General features: G+C 36.6%; 1 protein-coding gene and 1 long non-coding RNA gene across 2 annotated transcripts in view; one reads left to right on the top strand and one right to left on the bottom strand.

Annotated features, from left to right (window-relative positions):
• The window catches only part of LOC147914704 (uncharacterized), a 30,855-nt gene extending 25,820 nt beyond the window's left edge, over positions 1-5,035 (top strand). Inside the window, exon 3 of the long non-coding RNA XR_015554881.1 lies at positions 4,117-5,035. This is a non-coding gene — a long non-coding RNA (uncharacterized LOC147914704). The remainder of the gene's footprint in view (positions 1-4,116) is intronic.
• A 6,148-nt stretch (positions 5,036-11,183) lies between these two features.
• On the bottom strand, positions 11,184-12,161 carry LOC101390826 (olfactory receptor 6C2-like). Its single transcript, XM_004429199.2, has one exon. The coding sequence runs from the start codon at positions 12,120-12,122 to the stop codon at positions 11,184-11,186; it is 939 nt and encodes a 312-aa protein (XP_004429256.1). The 5' UTR covers positions 12,123-12,161.
• Positions 12,162-17,115: the final 4,954 nt, after the last annotated feature.

The raw sequence follows: 17,115 nt of genomic DNA, 5'->3' as shown, positions 1-17,115 counted from the left end.
CTTTCTGGAGAATCCTATCTATGTTCTCTCTTACCTCCAATTTTATAAGCACACTACTCTGTTTATTTCTTTTACTGTAATTTGTAATTATAGATTCATCCCCCACTCGACAGCAAATTCCTTGAGAACACAAACCATATCTATTTTGTAAACCCCTGTAAATCCAGGACTAGCTCTTTGCCTGGCACATAGCAGATCATCAATAAATTTTTACTGAATGAATGTGATCAGTCATAATCCCCCATAATTACACTAGGCTATTTCATCTGTACCTAAGAGTAAATAAGAATTAATCTTTTTAAAGCTATTTCAGGTTAAGAGTGGTGTGGTGGAGGAAGGATCATAGATGGGAGGGGCCTAGAAATGTAGTTCTCATTTTTGTTCATCTCTTTACCCTATTTTCTTTGAAGGAGCTTGGCCAAAGCTACTTGAGACTCTGTCCTTAGGTCTCCTCTGAGAGAGCCCATCTGGGTTAATTATAAGAGGTAGGGGTTAAGACTGTGGGCCCTGGAACATGATAGATCAGGGATTGAGACCTGGGTCAACCATTTAATGGCCATGAAACTTTGGAAAGTTCAGTAATAGGCTCCATTTCTTGGTCTGTGAAATGCAAATAATAACTGTATGTTCTGTGAAATGGAAATAATATGTATGTTCTTCATGGGTTATTATAAATATTAGACAAATTAATTGTTTTAGGCTCAGAGTCATGCCTGGTACATTTAATACATTTTATTTACTCTTTCTATTTCTTCTTCTGTGACCTGCTGCCCCTCCCTGTGTGAACAGTGTTCACACACTCTCCCACACTTTCTTTTCCCTTATCCCTAGATTTGCCCCCCCTCACTATATTCCATATAAGTATTTTAAGTTTTCTGCTACTTTTGAAATTAAATACAAAATTATAAGGTCGTCTTAAATTCTAAAACACTAATATGTGTCTTTAGGCCTGTTCATCATGAATATAATTCAACTAGATATGATACAACAAGTGACTTATTCTCTCAGAATCTTTTTTACATTTATAACCTACACTGTTGCACTTTCTAATATGATTCCCTACCCAAATCTCTTAATTCAAACACTGTTCCTTGGGACATTCATTTCCTATCCCCTCAGTAACCACAGCTTTCATACTCTCTTCTGAGTTTGTCTTACAACCCTCTTCTTTCATCACATGGTAATTACTTGAGAACTTCCCTGTAATTCTCCCCACTAATTTATAAGAAATCTCTTTTATGCCCTGTACATGTTGTCCTCTCTCTTTCTCTTTAAACTATTATAAAGGAACAAGAAATAAAAAAAAAAATTACAGCCAAATGAGTGCCAGGTTACTATAAATAAAATGATCAAGGACTTGAGAGAGCTATACAAATTGAGACATAAAGATTATTAAAGATTATTTTAACCAATCTCCTAATTGTGAAGATGGAAATCAGAGGGGAGCAGTCACTGGACTTGTTAAGAGCAAAGTCTAAGGAAGAATGCAAGTTTCCTAAATCTGATTTCTATGCCTTTTGTCCACTATGTCAAGTTAGGAGAGAGTTTCAGAAATTATTTTCTTCGTTTTCCTGGTTTCCACTCACCCATTAGGAAGTTTGCCACTCGTAATGTGTTTCTTTGTCTTCCAAGGATACCCAGTCCATTCCAGCTCTTTCTCCAGTCTCTACATTACTTCTGGGAAAATGTACCATCAATGCTGTAGGAGATCTGGAAAATACATTCCCCTAGTATCTTAGAAGCTGATAATCATATACATGTTACTCTTCCTGGCATATTTATGTTTTCAATAGAAGAATACATTCTAATGAGGAATTTACTGGAATAAGAACAGGTTTTTATGGGAGATACCAGGGAAAAGCCTCACCTTTTGACTGTATTCAATTTAATTCACAAACTTTCCAAGGATGGTAATGATAATAGACAAGATTTATAAGGCAGTTACTAAAGTTAGATATTATGTTAAACACTTAGATTACCTCATTTAATTCTCAGAGCAACTCTCTGAGATTGGTTGTAATTTAATCCTCATTTTGCAATCGAAGAAACTGAGATCCAGAAGTATTTAGACTTGCGCCCGAGGTCATTGACTTAGGATGTGGTAAAGTAAGAATATGAATACAAGCAGTCTGACTACCGAAACCCAACTGCTAACCACTGCAAAACACTGCCTTCTCAACTATTTATTTGACTGATCTATTTCTCTTCTTTATCTTTTGAGAAAATGACCAGCATCCTCTTGGTGATGCTGTCTGTCGAGTAACCTTCAGGGAACTAGATGAATCAGTGTCCAGGGCCTCTTTATTTCTGAGTTAGAGGCCATAATACAGAGACAGGTGGTATTCAACAATAGTAATTAATTCCATTTGTAGCAACTGAAATGTTTCCCATTTGCAGTCACTGTCTCTAGGGTTTCCAGTTTCTCTCATTAGTGGGATGGAACAAGATCTTCCCAGGAGACCTCAATTAGTTGGAACATGAATGGTTTTCTCTTGGCTGTCTCAACATATTTCCCACAATGATCTTGAGATGAGTTTCCCCAGAGATTGGGGAAATATGGTTCTTTCCTTCCCACCGAGGTTGCAGTGTCTGTTCCCAACATGTGCTCAGATCACACATCAGTGCCTTCTGACTCTGGATTTATGGACAGGAGTCTGACTTGGGTGTGTCATAAATGGCTGGCCTACTAGCTACTTGCCTCCCAGGTGCTGTATCACTCAGGGAATGATCACACTAGACCAAATGTTGAAGTTGAGAAGAATTCTTATTATCTTTCCTTGTCTTCTGATCTAGATTCCAAGCACCCACATATGATGCCCACCAGGCTCTCCTCAACCTGGCCTAAGCCCTGTGTACCCATAATATTCTAACTTCTGCCCTTGCAAAAATCAGTATCCGTTAGTGTCTTAGTCTCATCTGGAACAAACTGGGTAAACTTATGCAGAATAACATAAGAAAATACACTGAATTGTTGTGTTGTCATATGAACAACAGAATGTTTTACCCTCTCAAGTATGCTTTGTGGTGCTGCTCATGAAATTTAGGGAATTACATCTAGAGGTAGACATTCAAGTTGTGTAGTAAAAAATAAACATTAGGGAGGCGTTTTAGCTGGATTGAGAGAATAGAAACACTTTCCCAGGATCTCATACATAAGAGACTATATTCCTCCCTAAAATGTTGCTGTCCTATCTTTCAAACTTCTCCCAAAACACCTTTCTACTGTCTTATTAAAATTAATATGTCACTTGTTAGAGAATAGAGTAACATTGGATATAACCATTGATTACTATTGTGAAACAGTTCATAATTATTTAGGACCTAGGTTTTGAAACACACAGGTCAAAGTCTCTGCCTGTAACTTTGAACTGCTTGGTTTCTGGAGGATGGAGGACTAGCATGACTAAGTAAATCATACTGACCTTTCAGGTTGCCGTTCTTGGCTTCTGTGGGTAATTGAACCACAAAGATCCTTAGTGTAAGTCAGAACAGAGCAAGAGCTTGTTAGAGACAGTGTGTCCTACAGCATTGTTCATGTACTCAACACTCAGGGGCAGGGTGAGTGGACAGAGGTCTCTTAGGTTCCCATTACTCACAGTTTCCTGGGGATCTTTCCCAAATATCCTTTACCTTCTACCGCCTTCTAGGGATCCCAAATGAAGGATATTTTCTGACTTTAATTCCGGGAAAAATGCTCATATGTTCTGTATAGTTGAAAGAATTAAAGACCGTTGTGATGGTGAGAAACTCTCTTTAGTTCAGACAAAGTCCGTAACTTGACCTCTATACAGGAAGACAGGTTTCCCCATAAATTCTATATTAACAAGAATGGTATAAGTTGTATCTGTTTGGTCCTCAACAGGTGTACAGGGATCATCTGATTAAACTAACAAAAGGACTCCTTGGGATTCTAGGTTCAAAAGTCACTAATTAACCTGTAGTGTAATGAACTTTAATGAACTTTGTGAGCAAAAAAATGACTATCAATTGGGACTGTGTCCTTGGAGAAAGGAAGATGCAATAATAGAATCAGAAACAGGTCAGGTATAAAACAATAACTGTCAGATGACAAATCACAAGTGTGGTTTCTTTTCACTTTTCTTCTCATTGCTCAAGGTTTTCTTCAGTGGAGTTCAGGAAAGAAGCCCCTCAGGGGTGCCCTGAGAGATGCTGGACTTGGGTGAAGCCACAGTGTCTCCCATCGCAGGAGAGAGAGCGCCTCCTGTTGGTTTTGGGCATCCTTTCGCCTCACGTGTGTTTTGCCCAATCATGTGACTCATTATTACAAGTACTTAGGAGATTGCACACTCACTATTCCACTGTTTGTGATAAACGTTTGTGTCAGATTGTTTTATTTTTTAACTTATAACTGGGGTAAGAAAGATAACTGAGGAAAGATAATTATTTCAGGTCCACTTGGACACTCCAAAATTCACTTCCGTTCATAGCTTGCTAGGAGTTATCATGAATGAGTATTGAATTTTATCAAAAAGATTTTATATCTAGTAAATTAGTGTAAATAAAATAAAATAAATTTAGTATATCTAGTAACATAAACTTAGCGTATCTAGTAATATAAATACACAACTTTTCTCCTTTTGTTATTGGGGCAATGAAATGATATTAACAGATTTACTAATATTAAACCACCTTTGTATCACTGACATAAACCCAAACTTGGTCGTTATTTTTTTAATTAAAAAAAGATTCAACTTGCTAAGATCTTAAGATTTTGTACATGTGTTCCTGAGTTAGATTGTCCTTCAGTTTTCCTTTCTTGCCCTTTTCTTACATGGTTTTAGGGTGGAGGTTATGCTGGCTTTATAAAATAAATTGGGGAGTAGTTACATTTTTCCTGGTGCCTAAAATGTTTTATTTCTTTGGAATTATCTGTTCCTTGAGAGTAGTAGGACTCAAGCATAATGTATCTGGGCCTGATATTCTCTTTGTTGGAAGATTTTAAACTATGATTAATTTCTTAAGTTTTATAGCATTTAGGCTTTTTATATTTGTTTTTTTGAGGTCATTTTTTAATGAGTCCATTCTACTAAAATTTACATTTACTAATGTAATATTTTTATAGTTTTTTAAATCTTTGTTATCTAAGATGTATCTATTAAGTCTTCTTTTCTATATTTAATATTATTTGTAACCTCTTTATTGTTTCTTGATCAATTTTACCAGAAGATGAAAACTTTATTAGCCTTTTTTGAGAGGGGCTTTATTAATTTTCCTCATATTGTACTTTTGTTTTCCATTTCATTAATTTCTGCTTATATCTTTACACCTTATCTTTAGATCTTCTTTCTTTAGAGTGTATTTTGTTTTATTCCTCTAAGGTAGAAAGTTGAATTTTAGTCTTCTTTTTCAAATATATGCATTTAAGATTATAAATTTCCCTCAAATTATCACTTCTAGTGCATGACACATATTGTAATATGTAGTATTGGTATTCATTTTTATGAGGGATACATTGTATAAATTCATTTCTTACTGCGAATTGTATGAATTATGTATGAATTTGCATGAATCGTGAATATGAATTAAATACAAATGTGAATGATGTATGATATAAAATTTAAATATGAATGAACTAGAAATACATTTTATATAATATGTAAGTTCATTTGTTGATGAATATATTGCATGAGTTGTATTTGTATGTAGTACTTGTATGTATTTATATGATGAACACCTATTCATTTATATGATTTTTTTAAAGCTTTCAAACAGCAGAAAGTATAAGAAGATATACAGTGGAAGCTCATTTTTATCACCTAATCCTCATACATTCAATCACCTGTCTATACACTTCCACTATTTTTCCAGTGTGTTTTTGCTTTTCTAGACATATGTAAAATTAGATGATCAATTTTTATCTTTTTTTTTTTAATTTCTTTTTGTGTGTGTGAGGAGATCAGCCCTGTGCTAACATCTGTCAATCCTCCTCTTTTTTTTTTGCTGAGGAAGACTGGCCCTGGGCTACCATCCGTGCCCATCCTCCTCCACTTTATATGGGACGCCACCACAGCATGGCTTGTCAAGCAGTGCATCGGTGTGTGCCCGGATCCGAACCAGCGAACCCCAGGCCACCGCAGTGGGGCGCGTGCACTTAACTGCTTGCGCCACTGGGCTAGCCCCAATTTTTATCTTTTTCTAAACAGCAGAAATATATTATATGCACTGGTTTACATTTTTCTTACTTAAATATATGGTATAATGGAAATCTTTTCATGTCAATACACAAAGAGCTCAAAAAAATTTTTTTATAGGTGTAAGGTATTCCACAGACTGGAACATCTTCTATTGAATAGAATAGAATAATCTTCTATTGAAGGACATTTCAATTGATTAACTTCTTTTGTTACTATAAGAAATGCTGAATGAATGACTTTAAAGGGATGTTAATTCACACATTTATTCACCTACCTTTTGAATAAATCCCCTAAAATAGAACTCCTTGAATGAAGGGTTTTGAATGCATTTGAATTAGACTTTTTTTTTTTTTTGGGTGAGGAAGATTGGCCCTGAGCTAACAACTGTTGCCAATCCTCCTCTTTTTGGTTGAGGAAGATTGTCGCTGAGCTAACATCTGTGCCCATCTTCCTCTACCTTGTATATGGGATGCCGCTGCAGCTTGGCTTGATGAGTGGTGTGTACGTCCGCGCCCTGGATCTGAACCTGTGAACCCTGAGCAGCGGAAGCAGAGGGCCCGAACTCAACCACTATGCCACGGGGCCAGCCCCTGAATTAGACTTTTGATATTTGAATTTTGATAGCTATTGTCAAATTGTGCTCTGTAGGCTTAGGTCAATTTATATTCCTACAAATATCGTCAGGGTCAGTTTCCTTAGTACCCTTGCAGTGAGGTGTATTATCAAACTATTGGATGTGTTTTCAATCTGATAGGTAAAAATTGGTAACTCAGTGATGTTTTAACGTCTGTCTTATTATCAACAAGTTTGACTATATTTCCATTTGTTTAGGAATTATTTCTTTTTTATTTTATTTGAATAATATTTTTGTATTGTCTTTGCATTATTTTCTGTTAGGATAGTGATTATTTCTTGTTGATTTCTCAGCATTTTATGAATTAGAGAGCTTAGCTTTTTAGTCACTAATATCAGTTGCAGATATTTTCCCAGTTTGACATTTTTGTTGTTTTTTATTTATTTATTTATTGCCACACAGAAGCTTTTTTAAAAGGTTTTTAAAAAATGTATTCAAACCTATCATTCTTTTCCTTTAGTGTTTCTGGATTTCCAGGAAGGGTAGAAAGGTCTTTCCAGGTTCCTTTCAGTTAGGCTTGACTTGTGCTTGGCCGTGTAAAGTGGGATATGGTTAGGAGAAGTTTTAGTGACATTGCCTCTTTCCTTCATTGTCCCTTATACCCTCCAGGACACTGTACAAGTCACTGGCACCGTGGAGCTCTGGGCTTAAGAATATGTCTTTGACTACAGCTACAGTGTGCAAATACCTAAATCTTACAAACCAAGTACGGTTGGACTTGATGTATTGGGTAGACATATACATTACACCAGAAAGTAAAACAGCGATAGGCTTCTCAGAGTAAACTGGGAAAGGACTTCAGTGAGATGTCACTCATTGGTAAAGAAGAATCAAAATAAACGCACAAGAACATTCTATAATTGATGCTAGAGAGAGAACAATAGAACTTAAATCTACTAATGTTTAATTTTCAAATGTAGTTTCAGTGGATAAGAAACTTACATACAAACTACATCCTGAAGATCCAAGAAAAGCTATTTTGACTCAAAGAGCTATAATCATTGTGAAAGGGGTCAGCCTCAGAGTTATCTAGAAGGGCTAGCTAAGTAGTTATTCACTCTTTAGACGTTTGGAGGAACTCACCTCTGAAACCATCGCAGCAGGCCTGATGCATTTTGAAGGACACCTCTTCCTCAACCTTCCCTGTTTCTTCTGTGGAAGTCAGTTTAGATTGTCTCTGCTTCCCTGGGTCAACTTGAATAAATTATATTTTCTTAGAAAATTATCTATTTCATCAGGTATTCAAATTAATTTGCTTATAGTTGAACAAATATTCTCTTTTGATTATTTATCAAAATTTTTATGGCTACTTTCTATACCAATTATTCTTTTAACTATTTGTTCATAAATAAGGCATGCGTAAAACATTTGTGCACTTCTGGAATAACAACTCTAAAGCAAGCACCCAATGTAACTACCATTCAGTTATGAAATGGATCATTTCCATAACCTTAGAAAAGTCCCTCTCACCTCTCTGCATCATAATTACCTTTCTCCCCATCCCCAATGACATAAGTATACTCCTATTTCCATGATCTTTTCCTTATTTTTTGTTGTAGTTTTACCATCAGTGAGTGCAATATTAATTATATTGTCTAGTTTTGTCTTTTTTAAAAAAAAAATCTTTTGTATGAATGGAATTATGCTATATACATTCTTCTGTGTCTTACTTTCCCCCTTACCATTATTTTTATGAGATACATTCATATTGATGGGTGGTGGTAAAGTTTATTCAATGACTCTGCAGTATTCCATTGTATGAATATGACCACACTTTATTAATCTGTTCTTTGACTGATGAACATATGTTGTGTTTCCAGTTTTTCACTACTATGAATAGTAATGTCATAAATATTTTTATGCAGGTAACCTGATGCATATGAGTAGGGGTTTCCCTAAGTTATATTCCTAGAAATGAAAACTTTTCCTGGCTCTGAGATAATAACCAAGGTTTTGTAATGACATGGAACGATGTACTTATAAAGGAATTTTCCTCAATTCCTCCTAAGAATAGATTGAGCTGAAAGGAGAGAGTGCTTAATATATCCAACAGTGTGGGCTCTGGGTACAAAAGAAATGTGGGATGGTGAGGTGAAAGAATTAAAATCTAAGGTGATGAAAGGCTATTCCTAAAATTTATATGTAAATGCAAAGGACTTAGCATAGCCAAAATTCTTTTGGTAAAGAACACACTTGTAGGTATTACATTACCTAATTTCAAAACTTACTATAAAGTCAGGAAAATCAAGACAGTGCAGTATTGGTGCAAGTATCATTGAAACAGAATCGAGATATAAAAATAACCCCTTGCATTTATGGTCAATTGATTTTCAATAAAGTTACCAAGATAATTCAATAGGGGAAAGGCCTAGTCTTTTTAACAAATAGGGCTAGAATAATTGGATATCCATGGGCAAAAATAAATTTAGACTCTTATCTCACACCATACACAAAATTAACTCAAAATGGATCAAAGACCTAAATGTAAGAGGTAAGGAACATAAAAGAAACATCTATCAAGATGTTTAGATAAGACACTAAAAGCACATTTGTTAAAGATAAAAAGTGGAACAATGGACTTTAGCAAAATTAAAAATGTAGCACTTCAAAAGGTACCATTGAGGAAATGAAAAACAAGAACAACAGTGTCACTGACTGGCAGAAAATATTTAAAAATTATATATCTCATAACAGCCTTGCAGCACAATATATAAAGAGTCTTTACAGATCAATAAGACAAGCAACCCAATTAAAAAACGGGCAACAGCTTTGAATAGAAATTTCACCAAATAAGATATACAAACAGGGGCCTGCCCTATGGTGTAGCGGTTAAGTGCACGCACTCTGCTGCTGGCAGCCCAGGTTCGGATCCCGGGCGTGCACTGATGCACAGCTTGTCAAGCCATGCTGTGGCGGCATCCCATATAAAGTAGAGGCAGATGGGCACGGATGTTAGCCCAGAGCCAGTCTTCCTCAGCAAAAAGAGGAGGATTGGCAGATGTTAGCTGAGGGCTGATCTTCCTCACAAAAAAAAAAAAGATATACAAACAGATAATATGCACAGGAAAATATGCTCAATATCATTAGTCACTAGGGAAACACAAATTAAACCCACAGTCAGGTGCCACTACACACCCATGAGAATGACTATAATAAAAAAAGAGTCAAAATAAAGAGTCGGTGAGTATGTGAGGAAACTGGACCCTTCACACATGGTTGGTGAGAATATAAAATGGTACAGATTTGGTAAACAGCTTGGTAGATACCATACAACTCAACAGTTTGCCTTGTAGCTACAAAGAAATGAAAACGTTATGTCTATGATCCAGCTATTCCACTGCTGGGTATTTATCCAAAGAACTTGAAAACACCAATGCATAAAGATACATACACTCCTGTGTTCATTGCAGCATTATTCACAATAGCCAAGACTTGGAAGCAACCTAAGTGCCCATCAAGGGACGAATGGATAAAGAAGATGTGGTATATATATACAATGGAATACTACTCAGCCATAAGAAACGATGAAATCCAGCCAGTTGTGACAACATGGATGGACATTGAGGGTATTATGCAAAGTGAAATAAGTCAAAGGGAGAAGGTCAAATACTGTATGATTTCCTTCGTTAAGTAGTAGATAATAACAACAATAAACAAACACATAGAGACAGAGATTGGATTGGTGGTTACCAGAGGAGAGGGGGGGAGGGAGGAGGGCGAAAGGGATAATTCGGCACATGTGTGTGGTGATGGGTTGTAATTAGTATTTGGGGGGTGAGCATGATGTAATCTATGCAGAAATAAAAGTATAATGATGTACACCTGAAATTTATACAATGTTATAAACCAACGTTACTGCAGTAAACAAAAAGTTTAAAAAAAAAAAAAGAAAACGTTATGTCTCACAATGACATGGAGACAATCCGAAGTTCCATCAACTAGTGAATGGATAAACAAAATGTAGTATATCCACATGATGGAATACTATTTGCTAGAAAAAGGAATAACTACTGAGAAATGCTACAACATGGATGAACCTCAAAAACATGCTAAATGAAGGAAGCTAGATACAAAATACTGCATATTATATGTTTCCATTTATATAAAATGTCCAGAAAGGGCAAATTTGAAAACAGATCCGTGGTTGCTGGGGACTAGGGGATGGAAGTGGTGATTGGCTGCTAATGGTCATCAAGAAGATGTTTGGGGTGATGGAATTGTTTTAAAACTGGATTGTGGTGATGGTTGCATAACTCTATTAAATTACTAGAATTTATTGAATAGAACCTTAGAGCTGGTGACTTTTATAGTAGTTAAATTATATCTCAATAAAACTGTTAAAAATAGGTATAAGGAGTTCTTTTACATTTTGACCTTTTAAATTCACTAGTCCTTTAGTTCTTTGAGATAGATGCAGCCCTTTTGATCATGTCTTTGAAAGCTTGTATCACTTGCTTGTTCCTCAGAGTATAAATGAAGGGATTCATTACTGGGGCCACTGAAGTCGTGAGTATTGACACGATCTTATTCATAGCGACCCCTTCTTTTGCATGTGGTCTGATATAGATGAAGATGCAGCTTCCGTAAGTGATAGAAACCACAATTATATGAGAAGAACATGTAGAAAAAGCCTTTTTCCTCTGCTGCACAGAGGGGAATCTGAGAATGGTCCTGATGATGTATGTGTAGGACATAATTATACACACCAAGGTGAACAGGAGTGTCAACACAGCCAGAACCAAGACAAATCGCTCTATGAACTCTGTATCTGAGCAGGTAATCTTCAAGATGGGAGCAGCATCACAGCCAAAGTGATCTATGACATTAGAGTCACAAAACTCGAGCTCAAAGCCCATGATATAGGGTGGAATGATGATGATCAGAGCAATCATGTAACAGCTAATAAGGAACTTGATGCAGACTCTGCTGTTCATGATGGTCATGTAATGCAGGGGTTTGCAGATGGCCACGTAACGGTCATAGGACATGGCCGTCAAGAGAAAAAACTCAGTCACAGCCAGGACGATAACAAAAAATAGTTGAGTGGCACAGGGATTGTAGATAACTGTATTGTCCCCAGTGGCAAGGGTATACAGGTATCTGGGAATACAGACAGTGGTAAAAGAGACTTCTAAAAAGGAGAAATTCCGGAGAAAGAGGTACATAGGAGTTTTAAGGTGGGAATCTACAAAGGTGAGGGTGATGATGGTCAGGTTCCCAATCACACTCAGCAGATAGGTGATGAACAAAAAGACAAAAAGCAGAATTTGGAGATTTGGGTCATCTGTCAGTCCCACCAGGATGAATGTTGTTAATACTGTGTAATTTTTCATCACCGACCTCTGACTTCTGCATGTTCTGTTGGTAAAAACAAGGTAGAAATTGGACATGAGTAGGGTTCAAATGGATTGAAAGTGGGAGTAGAGTGAGAATGGCAGGCAAGCCAATATCATTTTATTTGATAATGTGATTACATTGGTGACTTGTGCTTCTCTAAGACTCATACAATAGCATGGCAGAAGGCTGATATTAAACATTCTTGTCATTATAGTAATGATAAATCTATGGTACAAGGACTCCTAGAACAAATAAACAATCAAAACCCTGGGAATGAACCCACTTTCCAATGATATCAGCCGTGTAGAAAAACAAGACAAACACTATCATATAACAACAGCAGACGGACAGCATAACACATGGGTTTGGGGCATGGAATCTGGAGCTTGATTGTCTGGGCTCAAATTATGATTCATTCAGCATATGATTTTAGGCAAATAATCTCTGTGCCTCAATTTCTTCATATATAAACTGTGGAGAACAACTGAACTTATTTCATAGGGTTGTTAAAAGGAATAAATGAGTAATACACTTAAGCCACTTGGAAAATCGTCTGGCATATAACAAGCATTTGCTAATATTATTATTCTTAGTGTATACAAAGTTTTAGAGTTAATGCTGGTAATCCTTCTAGTCATAAATACTACGAAACTTTTTTCAGTGGCGTGTAAATAGAGTTGATTGTAATGAAAGACGTGAAGTTCCTAAGGCTTCACCTGATAGTCACCGCCTTTTATGAGCTCCACAGCCAAATATGCTCATTTACAATAACTATTGCCTTTCTGCTCTCTTTACTTTCAAAACTGGGGAAAACAAACAAAATATCATCTACACAACAACCAGATGCTCTTTTAAACAAATACATTGAATGCTGTCTTTTCCCTGCTTCAGTCCCTTCAGTGCCTTCCTTCTGAACTTGGAATGAAACTGCAATTCTCTACTTAAGCCTGCAAATTCCCACACGATCTGGCCCCTGCATCTCTCTCCAACCTCAGCTTTCTCTACTCTGTCTCTCATTCAGCATGTCCCATTTACAGTGGCCTTTTCCAGCTCCTCCAACACCACACCTGTCTATTCTTTATAATTTTTTAGGTCTCACTGTCACCATGACCTCCTTAGAGAGGAGGTCCAGTGCTCTCCAAAACAAACCTTCTGTGACCTTGGGCTTTCAGCACTGCACTCTGCTTTTCTTCCAGCATTCCTTTACTCTCTGTAATTATCTATTTCCTTCTTTCTTTCGCTTTTTTTTTTTTTGAGGAAGATTGGCCCTGCACTAACATGTGTTGCCGATCTTTCTCTTTTTCTTTTTTCTCCCCAAAGCCCCAGCACATAGTTGTATATCATGGTTGTAGAGTTGTAGCTCTTCTATATGGGACGCCACCTCAGCATGGCTTGATGAGCAGTGAGTAGGTCCACACCCAGGACCTGAAGCGGCGAACCCCGGGCCACGGAAGCTGAACTTAACCGTTGCCACCACGCTGGACCCACGTATTTCCTTTTTAACTTGTTAAGCTCTGTCCCCTTACTAGACTACAAGACCCATGAGGACGTGGGTCATGTTTGTTCTGTTCACAACTCTAAATGCACTGCCTAGCAACATGTCTGACACTCAGTAGGAGTTAAATAAATATCTATTAGGTAAATAAGTAGGACCAAGCACTTTATACGTAAAAATAAATCAGCTGATTACACTTTAACTGAAACATCATTCACCCATTTCCATTTAGTCACTTATCTCCAATAAGGTTTCTAAACTTATTGAAACTATTTTTGGCATCAGTAAGGTAAAGAGATCATTTTTGCCAGTGAGTCCCCTGAACTGATACCAGGCCTGTTAGCCTGGGGCAAAGAGTAAGTGAGACAATAAATTTTACATTATTCTGGGTTCATGTGCAGAGCTCGTATGTGGAAATGAGATGCTAGAAGATTGACTTCCATGGAGTCTACTCCAGCCCTTGACCCGTGTACCCCTAATTCTCCTCTAGGAGGTTGATTGAGGCTGCTGGAAAGTTAATTCCTGGGTAAACAAAGTACCATTGTCTGGGTCATTCTGTAAATGATGGTGCTTAAGGTCTTGGATTTTGGAATCAGTCAGAAAAAAATTCTAGGAGTCTATTTTTCTGATCTTCAGACTTTCTAACTCTAATGTGTTCTCTAGCTCACTTAAGTGGCTAACCTTTTATATAGTAAATTGCTCACTTACTAAGTTTTCCAGAAGAATTGTAGAGACCGGGGGTCAGAAATAGGTGAATTAATGAGCAATTTACTATATGAAAGGTTAACTACTTGAACGAATGTGTCTTATTATTCAGAAAGCTGCTCTCAGATAGCTTTCTTGTTACTCTGGACATAGAAAATAGATCAATACTAAGTTTAAATCATCTGTTTCTGTTCTTAACCCTTCTTCCTGGCATGAATATTATTCAAAGGTCATGTTCAAAGTCATGTCACACGTCATAAAAGAAGGTGATATCTCAGAATTATCTGTTGATTCCTCTTCTGGAATATTGTCAACATTATTTAGTACCCAAATTTGATTCTGTGAGTTTCCAGGTGGTGAATATGTGTCAAAAATCAACTTAATTATATTCACCTCTCTGTTGGTCCTTCATGGCTTCTGAGTGCACTTTAACCACAAAGGTTCTTAGTGTGACTCAAAGGTGGGCAGGAATGGATGACCAGAAACTTGTAAGTGTAGATCTCACCACATTTTTAGTGTGTGCCCCCACACTAGTACGTACAAAAATTCTGTAATTGAGAAAGTTCTCTTCAGTAACTGAGGCCCATTAATTCCCAGTCATCTTTCCTCCTAAGAAATTTTTTAAAAGCAAATTCCAAATATATTGTTCCCCTCTATCAGTAGGGAAAATTTTCATGTATTCTGGTTAACTGAGAAGATGGAAAGATTGTAGAAACTGACGGGAACTCTCTCCAGTTTGGAAAATCAATATTCTGGCTTCTGAACAGGGAGACAGGTCTCTGGCTAAATTTTACATTTACAAGAAAAGCGACAGTTATATCCATTAAGTCTGAAACGGGTGTGGAGGGATCAACTGACTGAACAAACAAAAGGTTCCTTTGGGACCCCAGGTTCAAAAGTTGCTAATTAATCTGCAGTGTGATGAACTTGAATGAACTCTTTCAAATAAAAGCTTTAAACATATATCAGCAGGGAGAGTATCTTTGGAGACAAGGAGATGCAACAATAGGTCATGTGCAAAACAATGAGTCTGAGGACAGTTAGAAGACTTGATTCTCTCCACATGCTTGGGGTTTTTCAGTTGAAATCAGGAGAGAAGCTGCTCAGACTTCCCCAAGTGAAGGCAAATTAGGATGAAGTCCTATCACCCTGTGTCACAGTGGAAAAAGCTCCCTCACTCTATTCTAATCAGCTTTCTCCTCTGGTGACCATTCTTCATATAAGACATCACAAATAATTAGGGGAATTTGTGTGCAGTTTTCTCACGTTTGACTTAACCTTCAAGATTAGATGCTGTCCATGTTGGTCAAAGGGTACAAAGTTGCAGTTATGTAGGATGAATAAGTCTAGAGATCTAATGTACAGCACGATGAGCTGTAGTTAATGATACTGTATTGAATACTAGAAATTTGTTAAGAGAGTAAATTTCAGATGCTCTCATCACACACAAAAAAAAGGTCACTGTGAGAAGAAGATATGTTAATTCGTTCAACTGTAGTAATAGTTTCACTATGTGTATGTATATCAAGTCATCATGTTATACGCCTTAAACATATACAATTTTCATTTTGAAAACAGTCGGTTGCTGTCTAACCCAAAAGAAAAATTGATGCAAATGGTGCAGGATTGTAATTTTATACATATGATTTTTGTTTTTTCATTTAACCAAAATTTTACAGAATATTTTCTCCATTCAATACATTATTATATATGTGATTAGGGTAGGACAAATGGGAGTATCTGATGTTACATGAAACATAGATAATGTTTTAGCTAGGTAAATAATATTGAGTGAGCTCTTCTTTGACCTAGTCCTGTGCTAAGTACTTTATATGTGCTGTCTCTTTTAATCTTTATGACAACCCTTATGGGTGAATTATATGACTGTCTCCGTTTTACCAATGAAAAATTGAGTAGTTGAAAATTGAGAAGCTAAATAGTGTTCTCAAGGCCATATATTTGCAAAGAGATAGAGTTTAGATCTGAACCCATGTTTGCCTGATGACAAAGTTCCTGCTTTCTAAATGTGCTATATCATCTCCCTATGCTTCAAAGAACAAGGGTTTAAGGACAAAGATCACATGGGCTGATTAACTGTGGGCAAGGAGGGGGTCATAGTCATTGACACTGTTACCCCAGAACCCTAGAAGAAATCTAGGCCAAAATAAATATAAACTTTTTGATGACTGAAATGTATTCCAGTGCTGCCCAATAAAGACATAATTGCCTTTATGCTGACTGACAGTAACTTTATCTTTCCATGGGTCTTGAATGAGTTTAAACATACACATGTTTTAACATATAGCAAGCATATAGACTTGTAATGTTCAAGGAGGATATAGTAATTTATGCAGTCAAATAAGATTGCTTTAGAATCCACTTCTGTTTCTGTTCACTGCAAGACATATTAAATTATTTTAAGGAAGAATAGCCAGAACTCCCAGAAATAAACTTTCCAATTATTTATTCCATTGTTTTCTAATTGTTTTAAAAATAGTCTTTAAGGTTTTTTTTTGTCTCTGATAGCAATACAGAATGCAATATGTGAAAGTTGATCAATTAGATGTTATTCATGGCAACAGAAAGTATGAAATGATCAGGAAATTCCTGATCTGTTCATCATGGTTCTCAATAAAGAAGATATGACTCTGGAAAAGGTGTTTATTCAAAGTCTCCCCTCTTGCTGTACTTTTTGGGAGAAGTAGTTTCACTGATGTATATAAAATTCAGTCAAAAGTTATTCCTTTTAGATGAACTTGATATATCAATTTTCTATATCCCATGGTGTC

The sequence above is a fragment of the Ceratotherium simum genome, chromosome 17, assembly GCF_057802395.1.
Source record: "Ceratotherium simum simum isolate JZ-2026a chromosome 17, ASM5780239v1, whole genome shotgun sequence".
Taxonomy (NCBI): Eukaryota; Metazoa; Chordata; class Mammalia; order Perissodactyla; family Rhinocerotidae; genus Ceratotherium; species Ceratotherium simum.
Note: the sequence above shows the minus strand (reverse complement) of the source record. Positions and strands in the feature narration are given on the sequence as shown.

Coding starts and splice junctions, on each gene's coding strand:
- LOC101390826 (XM_004429199.2), bottom strand. CDS start 12,122: ATGAAAAATTACACAGTATTAACAACATTCATCCTGGTGGGACTGACA.